The 25,276-nt window shown below is 40.3% G+C and overlaps 1 protein-coding gene across 4 annotated transcripts in view; it reads left to right on the forward strand.

Moving 5' to 3' along the window:
- The window catches only part of lpp (LIM domain containing preferred translocation partner in lipoma), a 193,302-nt gene that overhangs the window by 127,507 nt on the left and 40,519 nt on the right, over window positions 1–25,276 (forward strand). For all 4 annotated transcript variants that reach the window (XM_078946278.1, XM_078946280.1, XM_078946279.1 and 1 more), the window contains one exon: window positions 21,809–21,905. In XM_078946278.1, coding sequence (XP_078802404.1) covers window positions 21,809–21,905 — 97 coding nt within the window. The remainder of the gene's footprint in view (window positions 1–21,808; window positions 21,906–25,276) is intronic.

A 25,276-nucleotide genomic window follows, 5' to 3' on the forward strand; every position in this document is an offset into this window, starting at 1 on the left:
TTAGGAATAATTTGACTATTAAAAAGTATTTTTTTTCTTTTCTTTTAAATTAAACTGTTATGCAAGCAGATGATGCCTTCAAGCACAAGCCTGTCAATTAGTTCTGTCACAGAGTTTCTAAAGATCCTTCCAGAAGAAGCGAAAGGCGGTCCCTCAGAGAATGAGTCGTCTTACTTCCGTGTTGGAAAGGAACTCAGAAGAAGAACTAATATTTAATAAACAATTTGTTCTTTTGTGTGCCAAATGTACTATATTGTCATATATGTTGATATAGTTTACTCAGAAAGGCTTAAGAAAAGCATGATATAGACCCTTAAAGTTTACATAACACAACCCTGATCATCAACACTATGCTTCAAAACCTATTTTACAGTTTGCACACTTTCCTACTAGAAGGCAGTGTTGCATGCTGCAGGGGAGCCGGTTTAATCCTCTGCCTGGAGATGCGTGAACTCTGGTGGTATGATGTCATCTGCTGAGCTGGTTTACCTTAGCTCAGAACTATGTTCAATCCAGGCAGGCACAGTGCATGGTTACCAGCTATGCTATAGATTATCAGGGAGGATCTCCCAGTTGATGTCTAGTTGCCAACAACAAAGTGGGACCCCAAGGCTTCAAGAAGAAGAAGAAGGCAAGTTATCTGCAGGCCTGTGATCTCTTCTGTGTGAAGATGCACCTTAAACCCCTTGTTCTCTTTCAATGATCCATATGCAACCATACTTTGCTTTAGTTTTCATCATTTGGAAGCATACTCTGCATGTTTTCATTTTTAGGGCATGTTACATTACATCAGTGAAAATCACGAACATGTTTTTGTGACCTAAAATCAAGTTTTTATGTCTTTTTTTCTTCCTCCATGAAGCCAAATCAGTGAGCGCTCATCCACACATTCATACTGTTCCTCTGGTGTCTTATCAGCAGTATTTCCCTGTGGGGGCATGAATAAAAACAAATAAATACTTTCCGAGGATTCCTTAAGGCTCCCTTCTATTTTTATCCGAGCTATGAAATGGAAAAAGCAGCCTCAAATTCACACGTGTATTCATCAACGGATGAATTTATTTCCCATTCAAATGCCACATTACTTAAAGAATCCAGTATCTATTTCGGTTTCTTTCATGGTAATTTAGAGTGGCGCTTTCAAAAGAAATGCTTCCATCAAAATACGCCATTGTTTGCGTGCAGATGAGTGTGTTCAAGCTACGAACTTAATACTATAAATAGAAGAGGCTTCTGGCAGTTTGTCGGTGCTGTTGTCTTGACAGTCCAATTAAAAACCAATGAGTTGAGATTCTTTAAAAGCACACCCACTCATTTCAGTGAGAGTACTCCAATTACACCTGTGAGCCGAGCTGCCCTTTCAGCTGTTTGTTTTTCCAGCTCTGTTCAATATTGCAGGATTATACTCAAAGCCAAAAGAGCTACAGTCAATTTCTCATGACTAGATGGCTTTTGTCTTTCGTTAAGCATCACACTTCTTGGTCTAAGTGTTTGTCCTTGTTATGTCTCATAATCAGAGCCTTCTTTTTTCTACTTGGAAAACTAAACACAAAAGATTTTGACAGAATTTGTGGGTCTTTTTCTCTCTGTTGTTTTTGTGAGTATTTCTAAGAGATGATCTTTGCTTGAGGTCTTTAAAGGAGTTCAGTCTTTTTTGTGTAAACCAATCATGTTCTTTTGCACCAAGACCAACAATCAAGTCTTTGGAAAGTTTTCCTTCTTATTAATGGTGCACATTAAAGCTTAAAAAAACCTCTTAACCAATTATTTTGTAGAGGGGAGAGACACACTTTGCTCAAAATGTCCGAGCAGCTGAAATTAATACGACAGTTCACTAAAAGTAAGAGAAAAAGTACCACCATCATGCTATTATTATGTGTTTCTTTCAAACTTTAGAGTTTGTTAAACCAGCTTTTACCCTTTGAATTTTCAATAGCTCCATTACACATATGCGCACAACTTTATTAAAATTGTAGAAATGTTGAAAAAACACAATTTCACAATTACACTGTTTCTAATAAATAATAAGTATGCAATTAAACACAAACCAACTCCTAACGCTAAAAACTTTTTTTTTATAAACAAATGTCTTTTTGAAATTGTTGTGTTTCCATTAGGCAAATTTAATATCGCTAATTCAATTTGCGCAATTTCATATTTAATGGAATTGCAGCTTGCGATGTGTGTAGTCAGAGCATAAGGCCACCAACATCTCTGTTTCACTCATTTTTAAGGTCAACCTAGATTATCTTTTTTTCCAAAAAGTTTAAGAGGTTGTACAGAGAACTTTGATTGTTCAAATGATTCTTCTGATGCCTGGACCGAATGCCCGGTTTAGTTTAGTCTGTTTAGTTAGTTCAGTTTCAAAAAATACTTATTGAATTCTATGAATTCATGTTTACTATACAATTCAACACAAGATGACTATTGTCGTAATATTGGGCTATATAAATAAAATTGAACTGAATTGAGGTAGCAAATAAATGCACAGTGGATATTAGGAAGCCTGCTGAATTCTACAGGGCCGCTTTAGAGACAGTTTTTGGTATTTTTTGCTCATTGGTGGTTACTATCCTGACATCACAAAGCCTTTCTGAAAATGAACACGTGTTTTAGTAAAACAGGCAAGGCAGCTGTTGGAACCACGGGTGCACACTGGTCCGATGACTTCTGGTGTCGCTCGTTGGACTTTAAACACTGAAAATGTAACCTGAAGTGGGTTGACCATAGTGACTGAGTTTACTCCGCCCGGAATAAACGGTTGGTGGGGGCGGAGTTGAGTGAGAGTTCTGATACACAAACCATAGCTAATCACAAAACATGCCCTCTAATCCACAAATCAACCCCTACTGTCGTGATAGAAAATACAGGAGTTTGATTTTGTTCTTGATGTACATTCACGGATTCAGAGAGACAGTGCCCCTCTCTAAAATCAACCCACAATGTTTTCTGTTTGTTTGTTTGTTTTTGAAAAACTACAGAATTTATAGCTTCTGGATTTGCTTTAAATTTGAATGTTTTTTAATCACATATCCTTCACAAGTCTGGCCCCATTTCAACCTCAGCTGAACAGTTATCAAACCACAATGTTTTTTTTAATTATTTTTGTGCAGTTAAAAATAATTTTCACAGGTGTGAATTCAATTGCATCTGTTGTCTTTGCAAGTATCTAACCTGGGTTTTCCCCCCCCCTTACTTTTTTACATCACTCATACCTAAGGGCAATTGGTTTCCAATGGGGGGGCTGGGGTGTGTGTGTCTTCATACAACAGGAAAGCGTAATTCACAAAGAAATCTCAAATCCCTGAAAGACTGAATAAGTTAACTTATTTTGCTCGAATCACAAAGCGAGATAAGTGTTACTGTAGAGAACGTTCATCATCAATTTATCATGGCAGCATTTTAAAATAATATTTAAAATGTGCATGGTTTAAAGGACTCTGCAGGTCAGTCATCTTCTGCTGTTTTATCCCTTTCGGGGTTAAAACAGGGGTTAATGCCTTCGACCTGGACAGGTCGCCAATCTGTCACAGGGCCACAATCACACACCCACTCACACCTATGGACACTTAGTTTAACTAATTAACCTATGAAGCCAGTGGAAGGAAGCCGGAGTCCCCGGAGAAAACCCACGCATGCACCATGCACGGGGAGAACATGCAAACTCCACGCAGAAAGGTTCCCCGTTGATGTTCTGTCTCAGGTCCCCCAGCCGGGACTTGAACCGGGGGCCTTCTTGCTGTGAGGCAAGAGCGCTAACCACTGCGCCACTGTGCAGCCACTCTCTCAAGTAACAGAGATATATCAGAATCTGTCTAGTAATTCTTCATATAATCGTTAATTACAAAACAGGATCTCTGATGCTGTGAACTCTTCTGCGTTTTCTTTACCAAAGTTAGAAACTGAATCACTTGGCATTCAAATAGAAATCTCCACAGAGACCCAGGAACATAACAGAGAGAGAGCCACAAAAGGCAGTTAAACCCTTTCACCCCTGAAGTTCATGTCATTGGAACACTAAATTGGTTGGCTGGGACCACTTGACTAACTCAAGCCTTGGAACCATGCAGCTCACATTCAGGTGGCTTGTATCGTCAGAAGTCTTTACTGCTCTGCGACAGGGATCAGTTAGACTCCTCTGGCATTTCACGTGTACAAGCTGCTGTATATAATTACTGCTGCGCCTCCGACCATGTTGACAAATGGTATTTTGTGTGACGGTGGTCCAAACACGATCTGTTTCCCGAGTGCTTCACTGACTAAAGGTCAGTCCGCTGGACTTGATCTGTGAGGTCTGTAACTCAAACTGTGTGTTACCATCTCACTTCCTTTCAGGCTTAAAAATAGACTGTTTTTCTTTATCTAGATTTTCCGGAATTTCCAGCAGAACTACTTATCAATCTGACTAAAGTTCCACGTTCCGAGGCTTTATTTGCAGAATTTCTCTCTTTTAAGTTGGTGTTTAAAATATCTCTGTTAAAAAAAAGTAAAAAAAGAAAAGAAAAAAAAACTTTCAAGAAAAGCTTTGAAGTCCCACTCCAATCATATTTTGATCTATTGTAAAAGTGTTTCCAGTATTCTTTTAATAATGATTATGTGATTATGCCGTATTTACACCACTTTAAATATCCTCTGTCGATTTCTTAAACATAGTTTTTGCAGAGCAGCAGAAGTTCATTCACCTTTGAGTGGGGGGGGGGGGGGGGGCTGTTGGCATGGAGTAAGCCTGTCCTAACTTCCCATCATCCCTTTGTTTACACTCTAACCTAATATTAGTGGTGCAACAAAAATGGGGACCAATATGGGTGCTATCCAGGTGTACAGTTCTAAGCCAGATTTCAGATTGGCCCTTGTGCTATCCTATGGGGTCCAGATGACCCGCTCATTACAGTGACGTGTTCTCCCTACCATGACAAAGGTGGATAAAGGTGGAGAGGATTTCATATAATCCATGGACACCAGTGAAGATCAAAAATCATTTAGCGTATTGTCTAGTGGGTCTAGATGACCTAACTCCCAACGTTAAAGTGCCTAAGATAGCACACGGGTTAAAAGGAGGAAAACAAAGACGTACTTGGATCTAATTGTCTACAAGTGGATGCATCAGAATGGAGCGGAGCAGGAAGCTTGTGGCCTGCCACGTGTAGCACCTTTGTCACTGCTATAAACCAATTTTCCAAATGCATTTTTTTCATCTGCTCCTGATTTACAATGATTTGAATAAAGAAATAGAAACAAAATTTTAAGCTTAATTGTCTTTATATTTGTCCTCTATAGTGAGAAAACTGCCACATGAACAAAGCAGTTTCATGTTTTGCCTGAACAGAGGAGGGTCAGAGATGGGGAGGGTGTAACAGAGTTTGAGTGCAGCCAATGAAAAAGAATTGTCACCCCCCCACACACTTTTTAGACTTCAACTATAAATAATTGAAGCTTTCTCAAAAGGATAAAGCCGGTTAAGAAGATGGATAGAAGCTCGGGATGAGAATGGTCACATTAAGTAGCCATTGTGTCACTGAACACGTCACATGCCCAAAGCTGAGTCCCTGACAACCTCACCAACGTCCTTTGTTTTTTTTTCTTTTAACTCTGGCCACCCTACTAAACGCTGCAAACAGGAACTCTCTACAGTGTTAATTAGCTTGGTTCGGCTAACTCGGATAAATGACTCCAACACTGAACACCATTTGAATCGCAAATCGTTAAAATAACACTTTAAGAGTGGAAATCAACTCTGGTCTGTTTAACTCTCCAGTTTTTTCTGTGTAGACGGTCAGACAAATTTTGATCAGCAGAAGTCATTAAACTTGTTGTTGCTGGATGCATTAGGAATTTTATTATAGCCCAATGTAGTTATGCCTAGAGTTTAGTTCATTTTCTTTGTGTTTCTCATAATGACTGTTTGAACCAGCTGTTTAGGACATATCCTTGTTTTATGTAAAAATGTTATTTCTAGTGAGGTTCTGGAAATGTTATTTCTTTTTTTTTTTAAGAATTCCACAACTCTGGATGATTTCTAATGTTTTTATTTAGAGCCATAAAGTCTGCTGAGTGTTTTTCTGTTGTTTTTAGAAACATTTCCCTTTTCATAAAAGTACAAGTTCAAAGGGTTTAAAATGTTTTTTCTTAAACAGAAGTGTTAGCATTTTTATATCATTACCACAGCCAAAACAGCTGAATTTAGGCTCAGTGGACCGAGCACAAACTCATCAGTGTGCAGAATGCGCTCTAGCACACGTGTTTGCGGAGAAGTAATTGCAGAGATTGTTTGTAAACACAAATCTGCATCTCCATCACAGAGCTCCTGTGTGCAGTCATCATCAGTTCATGGACAGAAAGGCTTTAGTCCATCATGAGAAAAAAAAAAGTTTAATCTAGAGAAAATATTCAAGCATGACTAAAAGCTGTAAACTAAGGACTGGGTCAGCACTGTCATGCAATGCTGTTCATTGAACTTGTTTGTCTCTGGACATTCCCCGCTTACTTTTAGGTTTATTTTTGTCAGCTGTTGATTGGCTGGCTCTACCCCCCCAGGCACATCAGAGGTGTTTGTCACAGACCTGCTCATAAATAATACTCCCTCCCGTCCTGTTTCCTTCATGCGCGCTGACATGAGCTACACAGCAGATAAATAATCCACTGGATCAATATGTGTCGTCGTAGTTCTGAACGAGTCTTATTTCCAACCTCTCCTGGCAGACCGGCAATGGAAAGATGCAGATTTTTCCTGCAATGGACAGGTTTTAGTAGGTTGAAGTGTCTAAAATACTGAACAGTGTCATAAAAGCTCTCGACCACCTTTCACCTTCCATCAACTGCACACATAGCTAACAGTTTCCAGCTTTTTCAAATGGACCTAACAGCTCAGGTTTGAATGCAGATCTACATGACCTGTGTACACACAGGACTACAGTAATGCTCAATGTCATGCAGCATTCTCAATGATGAGGCTTTTAAGCTTCCATAGAGGGAATGAAAGGGTTCGGGCAGCAAAGTGCACCAGTGAATCAGAGGAGTCAAAAAGGTGAAAAAGCTGTCATCGACACCTAAAGAAGAAAGACAAAAAGAATATGGGAAAACTGAAACCATCCATGGTAGCAGCAGAGGTTACCGTAAACACTGCTGCACAACCGGGTTTTTCAGCACGCTGAAGAACATGTTCAACATTTGTAAAGTTTTATTAGAATAAAATAGAAAAAAAAAAAAAAAAAAAAAAAGTAAAATAGAACGGAATAGAATAGAATATCTTTATTTATACAGCACTTTTCCCAGTATCGCAAAATGCTTTACAAAAGTGCATAAAATCATATCAAAACCCAAAGAAGTAATAAAATACAAAAATAATAAAACAAAACACAGTAAAACATAGTAAAGCAAGGAATAGAATCAACTAAAAGCTCTCCTGACTAAAAACGTCTTGACCTGAGATTTAAAACACAGGAATATGTTGTCTTCACATAATGTCAGTAGACAACTAAGCTTATTGTTCTCCATGATTCTTACTCAGTTCAGATCTAGAATCTGGAGAATCCAGAGGAAAACACACTCCTTGTTTTTTTTTAGTGTATCCACCATTGACAGTAAATGAGAACTGGACTGAGCAACCCCTCCCCTCTTGTGTTCCAAATAGGAAATAACCGCTGGTCCCAAAAATCCTATAGACTTCTATACAGAAATAGACAGCTATTACTCAGTGATGATGTTTTTCAGAACAGCCATTCTTGCTCTGGTACCTTGCAAATCTTGCACGTTCTTGAAAGTCCTATTTTTTTCATGATATTTCTTGCTGTTGCACAAGGTATTGATGATGTAAACTGACCAATTAGATGTTTCAATAAAAGTAGGTGGCCTCACAGCCAGAGTCAATCAAAGCGATTGATTGACAGATTCTCCCAAGCCCGCTTATAGTGGAAGGGGTGTGGCCTTCTAACATGCTTACTCGTGATTTGATTTTTGATTGATTTGATTGGTTGCCATTGAAATGTAGAATCAGACGGACGCGGTCCAATCACGGCTTACATGGGGATGGGCATATCACTGAAAAACAGAGACAGACTTGACTTCATTTGATTTGAAACGTAAGCAAGACATCTTCCATGGGTGACATTGCACGGTATCCGTCCAGTTATATTATACAAGACAATGCTCACTACTGAAGAAATTAAATTATCTTTGAGAAAAATCCCAATTTCTCAGTGTATCTTCACTTGATGTGTTTTTTGAACACTTTTCATAGATGATTATTAGTTTGACCTATTCACTATTGACCGATTCCTGATTCCGACACTATATCACGATACTTACCCCACAGCTGGTGCTTGTTAGGATTGGAGCATCTCTTCCTAATCATGCTGAGTCCATCTTAATTCATACAAACTTTATTTATGTTTTGCCAATGTATTTTTTTTTACAGATACATCTTTACAGATACATAAATCTCTTACAAGAAAGATACAGATAAACAAAACTTTTGCAACAAATCTAACTTCATAGTTTATCCTTAAAGATGTACATTTTTTAAGGTTTTATCACATCTCATCAGTTTTAGTTATTTTTATGAATATTCCAAAAGTGTTTTTGTTTGTTTGATACAGATTAGTCAAATACAATCAGACACTGTTTGCTGCATCAGCTGTGGTTAAATAACTTGTTGCCTTCAAACTAAGTTCTGTTACAGAGACAGACTCGTAGTTTTGTTTTTTAGAGCTCAGCAAACTGTAAGAACATATAAACGGCCACATTCAGTGTCAGGAAAAAGGCAACACTTACCATTTAGCTCTCTGTTAATATAAGAATGTTCTAAACTCTTATTAAATAAATACATCATGTTTAAAATTGTAATTATTTCTCAGGGCTAAGAAGTGAAAGTTCAGTTTTTCCCCTGTCTGACACCTGCTTCCTTTGCTCAGGGTCAAGCTCCTGCCTTTCTCAGAGTTTTCTGCTCTGTTTTCGGTTCACTTTAAAGCTTCTGACACTCTGTGTCTGTGCTCATTTCTAAACCTAATTGAGTTGCAGGAAGGTGTGCTTCCTTCAGGAACCAGCAGCACAGCCTCCCACACAAACAGTGACTCCTGCTGGCCGCGCTGTGAACGGCCTCCCGCCAGCGTCCGCCCCACTCTGCTTTTGGAAGCCGTCTCTTCCTCTCTGCCCCTCTCGCATCCTCCTCTGACCACAAATGGGAGCTTTCAATTCTCCCCTGGATCGGAGTCCATGAAACGTGTGCACTTTCTAAACTTTTTTTCCCCCCCTCGTCAAGGAAGCGTCCCTGAGCTTCCTCTGTGTCTTGTGGCTGCAGCGCTTCAGCTGATTTGTTGGTCAGGACTCCTACCCCAGGCTGTCATTCGCATCAGCCATGCAGTTGTTTGGGGCTGAAAGAGAGGAGCCACCGTGGTTTGCTCAGGAAGTGAAATTACACAGGAGATGGGCGACGCTGTGTTTTGTAAAGGGAAGCGCAGGTTGCCAGTACATCGATTTGAGAAGATAACCTGTATGAGTCTTCATTATGGTCGCCACATGAACTTAAATATAGATTCCAGCAACCGCACAAGGAAACAACAGGGAAAAGGCTGAGAGTTCTCACCCACAACCAGGGAAACCTGCATCCTGTTTAATGAGGAGGTAGCCAGATTCACAGGATTGCAATGCTACACAAAGGCACGCCAACAAAGTTGTGTGTCAGTCCCAGCAATTTGTGCAGTCATTTGTTGTTGTTGTTTTCAGATTGCTCGTGGCACCCCTCTCTACACTCCCAGATTTTCAAATATCTGTTTGCAGGCAGATGTGTCAGTTCGCAACAGATGACCTAGTTTTTACTCACGCACCATCTTACCCGCATAGAAAGGCCCCTCCACATACATTACATGTCTGTGAGCGTCTGAAGTTGAGCCCTTCATCTGCAGTCATACACATACATGTGAACGGCTGTAGAAAATGTCAGATATGGACTCCTTTTTTTTTTGTGTTTAATTTTAATTATCACTGACTTTTTTTTTTTTTTTCACAGCTGCTTTACAGCTCACTGTTATTTTCTTCTTGGAATTTAATTGAAGCTGAAACGGCATGACCTATTTTGTTTGGGGAGAATGTATACTTTATCTTTGCCTCCTCCTCACATCGTGGCCCTGAGCTTAATTTGCAGCGCAGTGAGGGTTCTTTCCCAACCGTTTAACACTGTGGAGCAGTCAATTCAGCCACTGGATTACATAAATCCACACACATGTTTTTCCTTTTTATGCAGACTGCATCCAAAAAAATAAATGAATTATGCAGCTGAAAGCAAAAAATTGACGAGTCAGGCCCCCCCCCCAATAAATAAATAAATAACTAAAACATGACACTAAGAGACGGAGTGCCAGAAAGAGGCATGCTACTGAAATCGTCCTGAATGGTTGGATGCCAACAATTTATTTGGTTGCAACTATTTTGCTGCAACTTCTTGGTGTTAAACCATGCAAGCAAGCATAAAAATTGTGAGACGGATTTCATTGTTTTGGTCAAATGTTGTCGCTTAAGCCGCAATAATCACTCATTTACTGTTGCAGCATCAAATGCTTATTTTTAGACGGTCCCATAGAATCAATCCCTCTTGAACCTTGACTAATGGAAAGGTACTTTTTTGCCGTGGCTGTGTTTATGTTTGCTCCTGAATAAGCCCTTTCTAAGACCCCTTTGCCCTTTCAGATAAATCTGCTGAAAGGCAGGATGTTAGATTGAGTTAAAGCATCTCTCTATCATGCTTTAATCTGTGGATAATCTGCATCCGGTCATGTATTTTTCAGTCTGTGCTGATTATTGTTGAAAGTACAACAGTTTAATCCATTTAGTGGGCAAAACAGAAGTAGCTGTATGAGTGTTGGAAGTTCACTTTAGTCTGGAACACGCCGGCTATGTGTCTGTAACCCCGTTTTCTGCTCCGCTGGGCTGTCCGAGAACTGCAGTGTCATGAAACGCCACCGGAGTGACTCTAACACTCTTCTGTTTTATTTTACCTGATAGTATTGGAGCCAAATCTGGTGCTGTGTGAACTCAATTTTCAATCCGCTGATCTGACTGATAAATGTGTGGCTGCCAGAATGGTTTAGTCTGTGTGCATCATCTGGAGAAAACTGATGGTTGGGAATCTTTTGTTTTCCCATGCTTTTCCCAAATCATTTGTACCAGTACATCACTGGCACAAATGACTTCTTTTGGGTTCAGCCCATAATTTAAGGTGAAATTAGAAGAATTAAAATCCATGATTTCCTAAAAGAAAAAAAACCCACAGCTTTTCTCTCTTTAGGGAAAAAGAACAGTGACGAACAAAGTAGGAATGCATTCCTTAGTGTATGATGTGAGAGGTGTGGCCAACAGGCCCAGATTTAGCCAGCCCCACTATGGGATGCAGGTGGAATATCAGGGGGTGTGCTGACAGTTTGGGGTGTCAAATCCCTCCGAGCTTCAGTCAGTCCATCTATCCATATATCTATATTCTCCTTTGATCTATTTGATATGTCTATAAAGTTGTATGTATGTTTTATGTCGGCTTCACGCCTTTTAACTAGAACCAGAAAGAAGGAGCACATTACTTTAATTTTGAAGTCTTTGCACTGGCTCCCAGGATCGATTTTAAGGTTCTTTTATTAGTTTATCAAAGTTTAAATGGAACTGACCCTCGTTTCTATCAGATTTACTTTTAGTCTATGACCCTCCCACAGCCCTCAGCTCCACAGGTGCAGGTCTGCTGGTGGTCCCAAAGGTCAGAACTAAAACCCACGGCGAGGCCTCATTTCAGCACTGTGGGCCTCGCCTGTGGAACAGCCTGCCTGAGGACGTGAGGGCTTCAGCCTCTGAGGAGGTTTTTAAGAAAAAAATTAAAACACATCTTTTTAGTAAAGCTTTTACTTAGTTTTTACTTGTCCACATGTTTTTATTTGATTTAATAAACTTTTAACAACTAATTTGATTTGTTTTGATTTTAATGGTGGGATGTGTATGAGTTGGGTTTTTGTGTGTTTTATTCATTTATTTTTATTTTTATTGCTATTATTTTTTACTATGTTTATTATTTTAACTACTAAATTTTTTTATCTCATTTTTATTTTTTATTCTTTCTCTGGGAAGCACTTTGGGATGCTCTGTTGCATGAAAAGCGCTATATAAATAAAGTTGAATTTGAATGTAGAATTCTCCCACTGACACTACCCTCTGCATTTACTGGGCTTGGAAGCCGCACAAGTAGGACACTGGTGGGTGCTGTTTAGGCTGCCTTTATTATTTTAACGTCTTTTTATATTTTTGTACTATTGTCCACCTGTCTGTACGTCCATTCTTTTGTTTTTATTTTTTTTATTTTCTAATTCTCTTTTTTTGTGGTTTATTTTTGTTTCTTTGTTTAAATGCAGCCAGTGAGCCATGTCGCGCACTCAAGAACGCACGTAACTTGTAATAGAAATGAATACAATGGAAATTAATAATTAGAACGCAGCAAATTTGTCGTATTTCCTCGTGAGACGGAAACTTCTATGTAGAATGAGGATGTGTGTGTGCTGCTGAAACCGTGCGCCTGTGTGTAAGTAGAGGGAGCATGTGCAGCGCAGGTGGGAGTGAGAACCGCGCACAGGGAGTTAGGGGAACAGTAATAAAAGGTTTAACCCCAGAAGCCCTTGAAGTCTGAACACAGGACTAGCCAAAAAAAAAAGGAAATTTATACTAAAGATGAATGTGTTTAATGTGTTTATTAAAGTTCCAATCACGCACCATATTCAGAAGTTTTTTAAAAAAAAGTGCAGTGATGAGGTCATCACCGAGGTGACGCGGTTATCGTCACACCCCTAGAATTAGTACATTCCTATGTAAAAAAGGTCAAAGATCAAAGCCGTTGTGGTTAATATTCTGTCAGGAATTGAATGGACTATTGTCTCCAAGTCCAGCCTTTTAGAAGAAAATTGAGTTTACAGCCTTATTTCGTCATATGTTATACCTTTTCACCAACGTATAAGTAAAAACGTCCCCTGTTATTGTTTGTAAATCATAATTCTTAATCCTAAAAATGAATAAGTTATTACATTTTCTCACCTGCTTTTTGGCTGTACGTTTCATCATTGGAATAAAGTTGAGTCAGGTTACAGATCGGATTTGTTATGAGATGGTAAACAAGGGAGTTTTTTTCCCCTGTGTGGTTCAGAACACCTTTACTGAGTGTATTTTTTTCTATCAGAAGGTTTCATTCTCTTCACTTTTACACCTTTTACTTCTTTTCTGATGTGGTTCCGACTTGAACTAACAGAGAATAAAGTTCTACAGATTGAAATTGTTTGAAGGAAGCGGCAATCACAGATGTGAGAAAGAAGGAATGTAAAGACGATACTATGAATCTGTTAGCTTTGACAACCAGTTGTTTTGCGGCTTTTAACTTTGTCCTGCATTCTATGATGAGTACATTTCTGCTTTTCATAGACATGAGCTGACTATATCAACTCAACAAGGTGTCATAATTGATTTTGCTTGATAATTCAAAGTCTCCATCAGACCTTATAATGACTAGATTTCACTACAGTTTAAATGATATTTGTGGATAGTTTTTGTAAACAACAACCAAGTCATGGGGCAGTTGCAAGCAGTGATTTGTCCCAGGATTGTGCTCCTTCACATCCTCCACTTGTCCATGCTGCAGAACTGTTAATCAGTGTTGGATGTTGTTTGAATCGTGAGAACATTTGGATCGTGTTCTTGTACATCCTTTGTCTGCCAGGAGCATCAGATCAATCCACTATTTTCATCCTCGTCACATTGAAGCGCATGTAGTGATGCTGCGTTATCATTGTGACTGACAGAGCAGATGCGCCAGAGCCCGTTTCATCCTACAGATCTGTGCGTTCGCTTGTTCCATTCTTTGGCAGGTGATGTGTGTAAATAGTTCCTGTTGTTCTGTCGCTCTTTTGTTCCAGCTCCTCTAACAAAGGTGCAGATCTGATGCCCTGAAAAAACCTGCCTCTGCTGCTATCACTTTACTCTGAGCGGGGACGACAGAGCCTGATCTCTGTCAGGGCGTTAGGCAGGAGCACAGCAAGAGTCCCCCGAAGCCCTCAGCCCACCCGCCAGATCAGGTCTGACACAATGGCAATGCCACAGCGGGTGGTGCTCTCAGACTCCTTCATAGATGTGGCAGGCGGGTGATCATCAGCACTCTGGCTGTTGTCTGGTCATACGCAGACAGTGTGAAATGTTACGGCATCACAGAATGCTCACCAAATGATCATTTGCCGGTCCATCAGGAGTGTTTGACATACGGATGGGTGGGAAATGGGTGCTGCAGTCACTGCTAAATTTAAGATGCAACCTCAGTGTCCTCGGGGCGCAGGCTAAATAAAATCAAGGCAAACAGAAGTGGGAACATCACGTCTGCGGCACATATAGCCCCTTTAAAGTTTCTATTGTTGTCTCTGAAAGGCTGAACAAAAAAACTATGAGGCAATCATAAAGCATGCAGGGAAGCAATTTCTCTCTCTTATTCAAGTGAAAAATTATTCCATGCTGTTACAAAAGACTCTCTAACAAGGTGCTTTAAACTCTGTGGCAGTGGGTTGCTGCGGGGTGTCGCAGAGTGGATAAGTTATAAATGAAGCTTAAACTCAAAAGCCTCTTTCTGGTAATAGCAGCATTCCGCTCCTTCTGCAGGGAGCTTTTGATGTGGAGCCGAGATTACCTATGCTAAATTGTCCGCTTCTCTGTGTCAAAGTCAGAGCACAGGCATAATAAGAGGAGGCTGTCAACACGAGCACCTTTCTGAAGAACTAGTTTGTTTTCTTCCTTCTGAGTTCAGCCCGTTTGTACATGCCGTCTTTGACCGCTGTATGCTATTATGATAAGGATCAGGACTTAATGTGACAGCCGAGCAATACCAAACCATCGAGGAATGTCCTCTTTCATCTGAGCCTAATCCATCAGCTGAGGAAGCATGAGGTGCCAAAGACTCCACGAGCTCAGGCCCAGCTGCTCTCTGGAGAGCGCTTGTGCACGGCGGACACATTCTCACATTGAATGTGCTGATCCCTCCGAGTTAATGAGCCTTACTGTTTGGGTTTCCATTATCAGCCCACTCCAAACGGAGCCAGCGCCAGCAGAAGTCATGCTTCATAAAGCTTGGACGCTCGTTGAAACAGAGTGGTCAGTAAACAGAACTCCGTCTCAATAAATGAGTTTACCAGATCATTGGCTGGAATCATTTTGCATGTAATGTGATGATATCAAGTTTGCAACACCAAGTCTGTTTACTAGAAGGAAGAGAACAGACTGTGCTTCATAAGGAAAGTGAGATACTCTTGCAGATCTTGTAAAAGTATTTGAAGGAGATGTATTTGCAGTCATCTGACGGAGCAGCAGCCCAAAGAAACTGAGACCTGAAGCTAACTGAGCAAAATATAATGCTTAGGTTATGAAAGATGATGAATAAAACTCCACATTCTCTAAATGAGGGTCTCCATTCTAAAGTGTTTATATATATTTATACCATGGTCCAGGTGAATACTCGATTGTGCAGAAAAAATTCAGACAGGACAAAGACTCTCAAAAAACACACAAACCCTTCAGTAGATGACATAACCTCCCGAATTAGTTTTGTTGCAAAATCCACCTATTTCTGCTTTAAAAACCCAGCTACATCAAAAAGAAGGCTTGACAATGAGTGGCCTTCTATCAACTGTATTGAGCAGCTTCTTTATGGAAGACCTGGAACAAACAACAACAAAACAGCACCAACACATTTATACTACCATTGTGAAAAACATATTTGAATTTAAAACTGGAAAAAGTATTGGTCCTCTGAGTGCATTAACCTTCATGGACATAAAGAGGACAGGCAGCATGAAAAAAAACACTATCTAGGAAACTCGCACACACCTCAGAGCCTGCTATAGTCATCTTAACCTCCCATGGCAATATTATTTAGGAAATACAGCTCAAGTCTTGTGGAAAAGCTCATGTTGGATAAACAGTACAAACAACCGTTACAAGAAAAAGTAGAAACACAAATGTAAGAAGATGACTCACTGAAACACTAAAAAAGTAGACCAATTCAGCCATACCAAATCACAGCATTATGAACAATCACATCATGAACTTGAACAGAAACAACTTTGTTTTTGACCTTTTGCGTTTATGTCAAAACTTTTGGACAGGGGTCCCCAAATCCAGGCCTCGAGGGCCGGTGTCCTACATGTTTTCCATCCAACCTGCCACTGAAGCTCCTTATTGGCTAAACACACCTGATCACGGTAATCAGCAGCAAATACAAAATGGACATGAACTGCACACTAACCAATTTCATGCTTCCCTTTGTTATTATTAAATATAAAGAAAAAGCACTGCACTTCAATAAATGTACTATGTTTTGGGCCACCCCAATCTTAAAATATTAACTGTTTTTATTTACTAAACACCTTAAAGTTAAATCTTCTTTCTCTTTCGGCTTTTCCCATCAGGGGTCGCCACAGCGAATCATCCTTTTCCACCTCACTCTATCATGGACATCTTCTACCCTAACATTAGCCAACTTCATGTCCTCTGTTAAGACATCCATGTATCTCCTCTTTGGCCGTCCTCTTGCCCTCCTGCCAGGCAGCTCCATCTCCAACATCCTTCTACCAATATATCCACTATCCCTCCTCTGAACATGTCCAAACCATCTCAGTCTGGCTTCTCTGACTTTGTCGCTAACACAGGCAACATGAGCCGTCCCTCTGATGTACTCGTTCCTTATCCTGTCTAACCTGGTCACTCCTAAGGAGAACCTCAACATCTTCATCTCCGCTACCTCCATCTCAGCCTCTTGTCTCTGTCTCACTGCTACCGTCTCTAACCCATAGAGCAGAGCTGGTCTCACCACTGTCTTGTACACCTTTCCTTTGAGTCTTGCTGGCACTCTTCTGTCACACAACACTCCTGACACTTTCCTCCAACCGCTCCAACCTGCCTGCACTCGCCTCTTCACCTCTTTTCCACACTCCCCATCACACTGAACTGTTGACCCCAAGTACTTAAACTCCTGCACCTTCTTCACCTCAGCCCCCTGTAACCTAACGCTTCTACCTTGATCCCTCTCGTTCAGACACATGTATTCTGTCTTACTACGACTGACCTTCATGCCTCTTCTTTCCAGAGCAAACCTCCACCTCTCTAGCTGTTCCTCCACCTGCTCTCTACTCTCACTGCAAATTACAATGTCATCCGCAAACATCATTGTCCAGGGAGATTCCTGTCTTACCTCATCTGTCAGCCTGTCCATCAGCATAGCAAACAAATAATGAACTTTTAATCGACCTTCATTAGATTCGGGGCCAATTCTGTTTCTTTCATTTGAGAGTTATTAAATATTCTATACCAGGTGTGCCCAATTCCAGACCTTGAGGGCAGGTGTCCTACATTTTTTCAACCAACCAGCCATTGAGGGACCTGATTAGCTAAACACACAGGTAATCAGCAGCAGATAAGGCAGGGTTTCTGGAAAACATGTAGGACACCGGCCCTTGAGGCCTTGATTTGGGCATCCCTGTTTTTTTACCCCTGTCGACCCCTTATTACTTGCTGCTTTGAAAATAAATTCCATACTTTTTCTTTGTCTAAAGTTTTATGTCTTGGGACATACAATTCAATTCAATTCAATTTTATTTGTATAGCCCAAAATCACAACAACAGTCGTCTCGATGGGCTTCGAAGTGAAACATGAACTCAAAAGGATCATGAATACAAAGAGTTTAATAAGAAAATACTAAAATGAACTAACAAACTAACTAAGCTATACTGGCATCCCTCCCCTTAGACCCCCCTTCGCGGTAAGGAAAAACTCCTAAAAAAACGGATTCCGGAAAAAATGAAGAAACCTCAGGGGTGCCCACATGAAGGAGGGATCCTCCCCCAGGACAAACAGGCGATTTACCAGAACTCTTAGAGAAGAATTAACTTATCTAAATCTACAACTACATATATAAAGTCCAGCAGACGAGTTTCATCCAGCCGTGGTTGGGGGGACAGTCAGGGGCGCGAATCGAGCCAGAGACAGGATTCACAGCCATACAAGCAATTTATCGTTGTGATTAAAAGTAATCATTCTTTACAACAACAAAAAACTCTACCTACATAAACTGCAGTTTAAAAACTTTACTGTTGTGGAGCTTGAAAATGTTTAACATAATTTCAAGGCTAAAACCCGCAAACTGTGACCTTTGAGAGGTGATTTGTCCCATTCATCTTTGTGACATGCATACGCGGTATCGGAACAATTTACAGACAGTCACTCTGCTGTGAGACTTTTATTTAACGAGCGGTAAACATCAGAGACTGTCGTCTGCCTTCCCAAGAGTGGACGTTTCAGCAAGTTCACCCCAAGGTCAGATCGTGCAATGCTCTGAGAAAATCTAAAAACCCAAGAGCGACATAAATGCTTGATGATCCACATTTTTTTAGTTCCTTTTTAACCATCTTTTGGTTCTGCCAAGCACTTAAAAACGTTTTTTTCTTGTTCACACACAAACATCCACCCAGTTCTGCTTCTTATACATGCTTGCATTCTTTATACTCTTGACAACATTGTTTCTGTGGGGTGTCTGTCACTGGCTTTGCATTCTAAAGTTCAAAAAATTAAAAGAACCAAACAGAAAATGGTTAATTATTTCTACACAGTTATAAAAGAAAGGCACTTAAAGAAAATATTCCGGTGCTCCATTGGTTTAGTCTAAAACTACTCCATATCTATGTCAATTAATAATTAAACAAGACAAAAAAACATTAACTCCAGGTTATTGAAGTCATATAATATAAGCCTGGACGTTATTTGGTGTGGAGTGTTTCAGCACTTTGGCTTGTTTTTTTTAAATAATGGAAGAGTTTAAGACTGTGTATGTTGCTGCCACTACAAGGCTTCGTTCATTTAATTTTAATGCCCTTAAAGTTTAACATGATATTTTATTTAGCCTTTTATTTAAAACCTTGGAACTATAACAGAATCAGTTTTTGAATGAAACCAAACTGAGTGAAGAAACCTGAAAAATCTTCGTGGCATCCATGTGGTTCTTGGTGCTCAGTGTGTTGTTCTTCAAGATCAAGAAAAAGTATTTGCTCACATTCCTTCACATTCAACTGGATATCCATTTACCGGATCCATCCATTTTCTTGACCCGCTATGTATTTCAGGGTCACAGGGGGTGGCGGCGCCTGTTCCGGCCACTGTTGGGTGAAGGCGGGGTACACCGTGGACAGGTCGCCAGTCCATCGCAGGGCAGAACTGGATATTTTGAGATTGAATTTTTTTAATCCACCTTATTCATTAAAAAAAGTTTACACTGACCCATATTTAAAAAGAAATGAATCTGGATCTCCAAACCATGTATCAAAATTATGATGTGGAGAAGCTTTGAAGGTACTTCACCATCGGAATTAAAGCAGATAATAAAGCTGCAAGTTGTCTTCATGGACGTTTGGGATCACTAAAAGTACCATACCTAAGCAGAGAGGATTTTATTTTTATTTCTTTTTTGTAACCAAATACATTTTCAACACTTCTGGTGATCATCTTCCATAAATATCTGAGAATTGTTTATTTCACAAAGGAGCTCAAACAGTTTTGGCATGAGTTTGGTCTACACTCTTCATGAAAAACAAAGCCTCTGCAACTGTCAAACAGGAAATGGTTATCAATGACAATTATTTAAATTAATTTTCTTTTCCCCTCAGCAAAACCAAACTTTATTAGAGCTATAATTATTAGAGAATAAAGCTTTTTATTAAAATAAATAGATGAATAAAAGAACATCATGCAGCTCTTTTGTCTTGAGTTATAAGTCAAAAGAAAAAATAGTCTAAAGGTTAAATGAAAGTAAACTTTACACATTCAATAATGACATGCATTCTTATAGGCTGAACACAAAACATGTTTTTTCACATGTGTTAATCCTCTATTGATGTTTCATATTTCTTTATGTGAGGGAATAAAGCCCAGATAATTTAGTTCCAAACCAGACATTTGGACGACTCCCCGATGTCGCAATTAGGAGCAGCTCAAAGGTCAGCTCAGATTTTAGTCCAGGATGGGATATTGAAAATCAAATCCACTGCGTAGATCCAGATTGAGAGAAAGTCTTCAGAGTGTCCCTGGGTTCCAAGACGCTTCGAGCTCAGATCTCCTGGGTGTCTGAAAAGGACACGCACGCACCTGTGATGGGATCGTGCTGCAAGCCCTTCCATCACCGGGGATGGGGGTTCTCCGGCTCTGAGGATGATTGGCAGAAAATGTCAGGCACAACACAGCAGCTCACACAGACACACAGCAGGCGGATGTCAGAGACAGCGTGATAAGGAGGAGGGCCGGTTTACCAGGAAAGAAAGGATGAGACATCTTCAGAGAGTTATGTCACGCTCTTTGAGGGCCTGTTTAGGCTCCAGCACAGCTCTAAACTGAGGTATTTGGGTGCCAAGTTTATCTGGATAACCATCTTGTGACCTATTTCCCCAACATACAAGCCCTCAAAGAGCACTATTTTTATGTCTTTTGTTTTTGCTATCATTATTTTAGAATGCAGGGATCAGTGAAGGTCACAGCTCTTTCTTCCCCTGTGTGTGAGTTGCACAGAGGAGAATCTGAACCAGAGTCAGATATCCCAGAGGACAAAGCCAAGCTGAGAATCAGCCACTGCATGTTAATCGCACTGAATGTGTTCTGTTTGACCTCAAGACCGGCTTCATTTCTTTACGTGAAAATCCTGTTTTTTGAAAATCTTTGGACTTGAAGTGCGACTTTAAACTGAGTTCTTAGAACCCGTCCCACAAAAGACTTATTTCAGTTCTATACAACCGGCTGACAAACCTAAAAACTTATTGTGTGGCCCAGCTTAGAACAGTGTGGGAGGGGGATCTGAACATGTCCATATCTCCAGAAACCTGGAATTTAATGCTGAGACAAGTGAACTCTTCGTCTCTCTGTGCTCGCCACTGTCTAATCCAGTTTAAAGTTTTGCACAGGTCACACATCTCCAAGTCTAAACTATCTCACATCTACCCTAATATCAGTCCCTACTGTGATAAATGCAAAACGGGGGTAGCCACACTTATTCACATGTACTGGTCTTGTCCATCCCTCAGCGGGTTTTGGGTGGCAGTGTTTCAAACTCTATCCTGGATACTCAAAGTCTCGCTGCACCAAACCCTCTGACTGCTCTGTTTGGGGTCACTGGTGAGGGGTTGATTCTAACCCGAGAAAAACAACAAACTCTGTCTTTTGCCTCCCTCTTGGCTAGACGGGCAGTCCTGGTTAGGTGGAAGAATGCTGCACCCCCGACTCACAAACAATGGTTGGCAGAGACCATGTCTTGTTTGCAACTCGAGAAGATCAGGTTCTCACTCAACCATAAGAGCAGGAACTTTCAGGAGATGTGGGGCCCTTTTCTGGAGACATTTCAGCAGATTTGGGAACGAGGCAATCAGGGTGCTTTACCGTGTCGAACCTAGACCGGCTTTAAACCCATTTTGTGGTGCCAGTGTGGTACCCAGCTAAAGAGTGGGCAGTGACAGAAGGGGAGGGGGGAGGGTAAGGGTTGTTTTAGTTTGTTTATTTTTGTTTCTTGTTCTGTCTTGATGCCGTTGGCTTTACTTTATTTTATTATTTTTATACATTTTATTATTTCTTTTTATGTTTATTCCAATTCTTATTGTTGTTTTTAGTTCTGTCAAGTGCTGCGGTTTACTACTGTGACTTTGCACTATGTATGTCTTTATGTTCTGGAAAAGTCAAATAAAAAGATTTTGAACTTAAACTGAGTTCTTCTGTTTGTCTGCTTCTCAGGGTGGCGCTCCCCAGGCTCATCCGGAAGATGAACTGGAGCGCCTGACCAAGAAGATGCTGTTTGACATGGACAACCCACCATCTGAGGAGTATTTTGGTAAGATAGTTAAACTCGTTGCGCTGCCCTTAACATAACAGTTCACAGATATAAAAAAAAAACAACCTCCAGGTGTCTGAAAATCCATAATCGCAGGAAATGATGTGTCTTTGGCCTTTTTTTCTTTTTCTTTTTCAGTATTTGGTTGATTCCAAAAACATTTTAACCCCACACATCCAGCTGCTCAACAGGAAACGTTCTGTTTCTTATTCTGTTTCTTATTCTGATTGTGTTTTAGAACTGTGTAACCAGGAAATGACCTTTTGATCCAGCTCACACAGAGTGCACCTGTTTTGTAGGAGCTTTTTTTTTCTCAAACTTTTATTTGTTTTAACAGACAATGCAGGTCAGGTGAATCTATTGACGGTGTCAAATCCTTTATCCTTTATCTTTAAGCTTTTAGCAGCATAAATCTTCTCCTGAGATCCAGGTATATAGACCATTGACCAAATGAGGACAAGGACATAACTGATGTTACTTTACTGACCAGACTGGATCTACTTCTAATTTATGTAAAATAAGCTAAACAAATCTTTATATTTTCTCTTAATCCTGTCTTTTTTGATCATTTTTAATGACCTTGGAATTTACCTTAGCTCACTATCCAGGATCTGACAGAAAGAAATAGGTACATTTCATGTATATATTTAAAATCCTCCTTTGGTTTCATATTGATGCTGAATCAAAGCTAAATATTTCTGCTATGAATGAAGCTGTGGTCAGCAGCCTCACCATAGTGGTTTTGCATGAAACAAAAGGTCATTTTTGCAAACATCTAATAGAAGCAAATGTGTCGGAGTCAAGGCTCACACACACCAGGGGTAATTTAGTGGGGGTGCAGGTACAATTTTCTTTTTCTACTTGTTAAGCACGACCCTGGTGGACAGGTGCAAATGTGGTTGGGAGGCAAAGAAAGTATGATGGAAAAAATGAACTTAGAATCTCTTTTACTAGAGTGCATACATAAGATAAAGCAGACAAAGTGTTCAGAAGAGAGCCGTTAAACATGGGATAAGATGCTTGATTTTCAAAATAAAAGGCCTGTTGGGGCTCTCACAGGAATAGACTGTACTTTAGGGATAAAAGGCTAAAAAAACTACAGTCAGGACCATAAATATTAGGACAGAGACACATTTTTTTCTAATTCAGTTTCTGTACATTACCACAGTGAATTTTAAATAAAACGACTCAGATGCCATTGAAGTGCAGACTTTCAGCTTTTATTCCATGGGTTGAACAAAAAGATTGCATAAAAATGTGAAAAACTTAAGCACTTTTTAAACACAATCCCTTCATTTCATGGGCTGGTAAGTAATTGGACAATTGACTTCCATGCTATTGCATGGGCAGGTGTGGGCAATTCCCTTGTTATGTCATTATGAGTGAAGCAGATAAAAGGCCTGGAGTTGATTAGAGGACTCGTGCTGCATTTGGAAGATTTTGCTGTGAAAAGGCAACATGCGGTCAGAAGGAGGTCCCCATGCAGGTGAAAGGAGCCATCATTAAGCTGAGAAAACAGAAAAAAAACATGTGAGAAATTGCTACAGTAATAGGAGTGGCAAAATCCACAGTGTGGTACATCCTGAGAAAGAAAGAAAGCACTGGTGAACTCAGCAACGCAAAAAGACCTGGACGTCCACGGAAGACAACAGTGGTGGATGATGGCAGAATCATTTCCATGGTGAAGAGGAACCCGTTCACAACAGCCAACCAAGTGAACAACACTCTCCAGGAGGTAGACGTATCAATATCCAAGTCTAGCATAAAAAGAAGACTGCATGAAAGTAGATACAGAGAGTACACTGCAAGATGCAAGCCACTCAGAAGCCTCAAGAATAGGAAGGCTAGATTGGACTTTGCTAAAAAGCATCTAAAAAAGCCAGCACAGTTCTGGAAAAACATTCTTTGGACAGATGAAACCAAAATCAACCTCTACCAGAATGATGGCAAGAGAAAAGTATGGAGAGGGCGTGGAGAAGCTCCTGATCCAAAGCACACTACATCATCAGTAGAACACTGTGGAGGCAGTGTGATGGTCTGGGCGTGCATGGCTGCTAGTGGCACCGGGACACTAGTGTTTATTGATGACGTGACACAGGACAGAAGCAGCCCAATGAATTCTGAGGTGTTCAGAGACATACTGTCTGTGCAGATCCAGGTGAATGCAGCCAAACTGATTGGGCGGCGTTTCATAATACAGATGGACAACGAGCCAAAACATACCGCCAAAGCAACTCAGGAATTTATTAAAGCCAAGAAGTGGAATATTCTGGAATGGCCAGGACAGTCACCTGATCTTAACCCAATTGAGCAGCATTTCACTTGTTGAAGACTAAACTTCAGACAGAAACGCCCACAAACAAACAGCAAATGAAAACCGCTGCAGTAAAGGCCTGGCAGAGCATTCAGAAGGAGAAACCCAGCATCTGGTGATGTCCATGAGTTCAAGACTTCAGGCTGTCATTGCCAACAAAGGCTTTTCAACCAAATATTAGTAATGACCATTTTGTTTTCAGTTATTTCATTACTTACAAGCCCATGAAATGAAGGGATTGTGTTTATAAAATGCTTTAGTTTTTCACATTTTCATGCAATCTTTTTGTTCAACCCATGGAATAAAAGCTGAAAGTCTGCACTTCAATGGCATCTGAGTTGTTTTATTTAAAATTCCCTGTGGTAATGTACAGAAACAAAGTTAGAGAGAATTTGTCTCTGTCCAAACATTTATGGTCCTAACTGTAAATCCACCTTAAAAATCAGGCTAAGATATGAGATTTTTATCTTGCTCAATCTTTGTTCATTTTAATCGCTTCTCCAATATTGTCTCCTCTTTTAAATTGAATGCTCTTGACTGAATTTTCCTCTCACCTGAATGGAAAAAAGAAAAAGAAATGTAACTGCCAAGATTAGACAAAACGCACATTTTAATGCTATTTTGCAAAATAGGATTGAGAAGGCGAGGGCTGCCTGCGTTTGTATTTGATTTTGATTTTTCCGCCCTCTGCACACTCAGCTGTCGGAGAGTGCCAGCCCTCTGCCGCTCTCTCTTCTTTAGCCTTTAATCCCCTTTGCCCTGGAATTAGTTCCCATGCCCATTAGAAACCTCATTCAGTGCATTCAGTGGGGCTGTGCAGAAGCTTTATATCAGCGCATAATCACACATCGCGCCATGATGGCATGTGTAGGTGTATTATAGCTACAGGGATGTGTATTTAACTGGTATTAAAGGATATACAGCATCACGTTGGTGCGCACTCATGTAAAGACCTTAATTGGTTCACATTAGACGGAGGTCAAATGGATCTCCTGGCTTGAGTTTTAGTTGTTTTACAGGGGAATGGTCTTGCTGGCCTAATTCTTGGGTCAACCTG

Source organism: Oryzias latipes, chromosome 4 (genome assembly GCF_053564925.1).
Source record: "Oryzias latipes strain Hd-rR chromosome 4, Olatipes_Hd-rR_3.1".
Lineage (NCBI taxonomy): Eukaryota > Metazoa > Chordata > Actinopteri > Beloniformes > Adrianichthyidae > Oryzias > Oryzias latipes.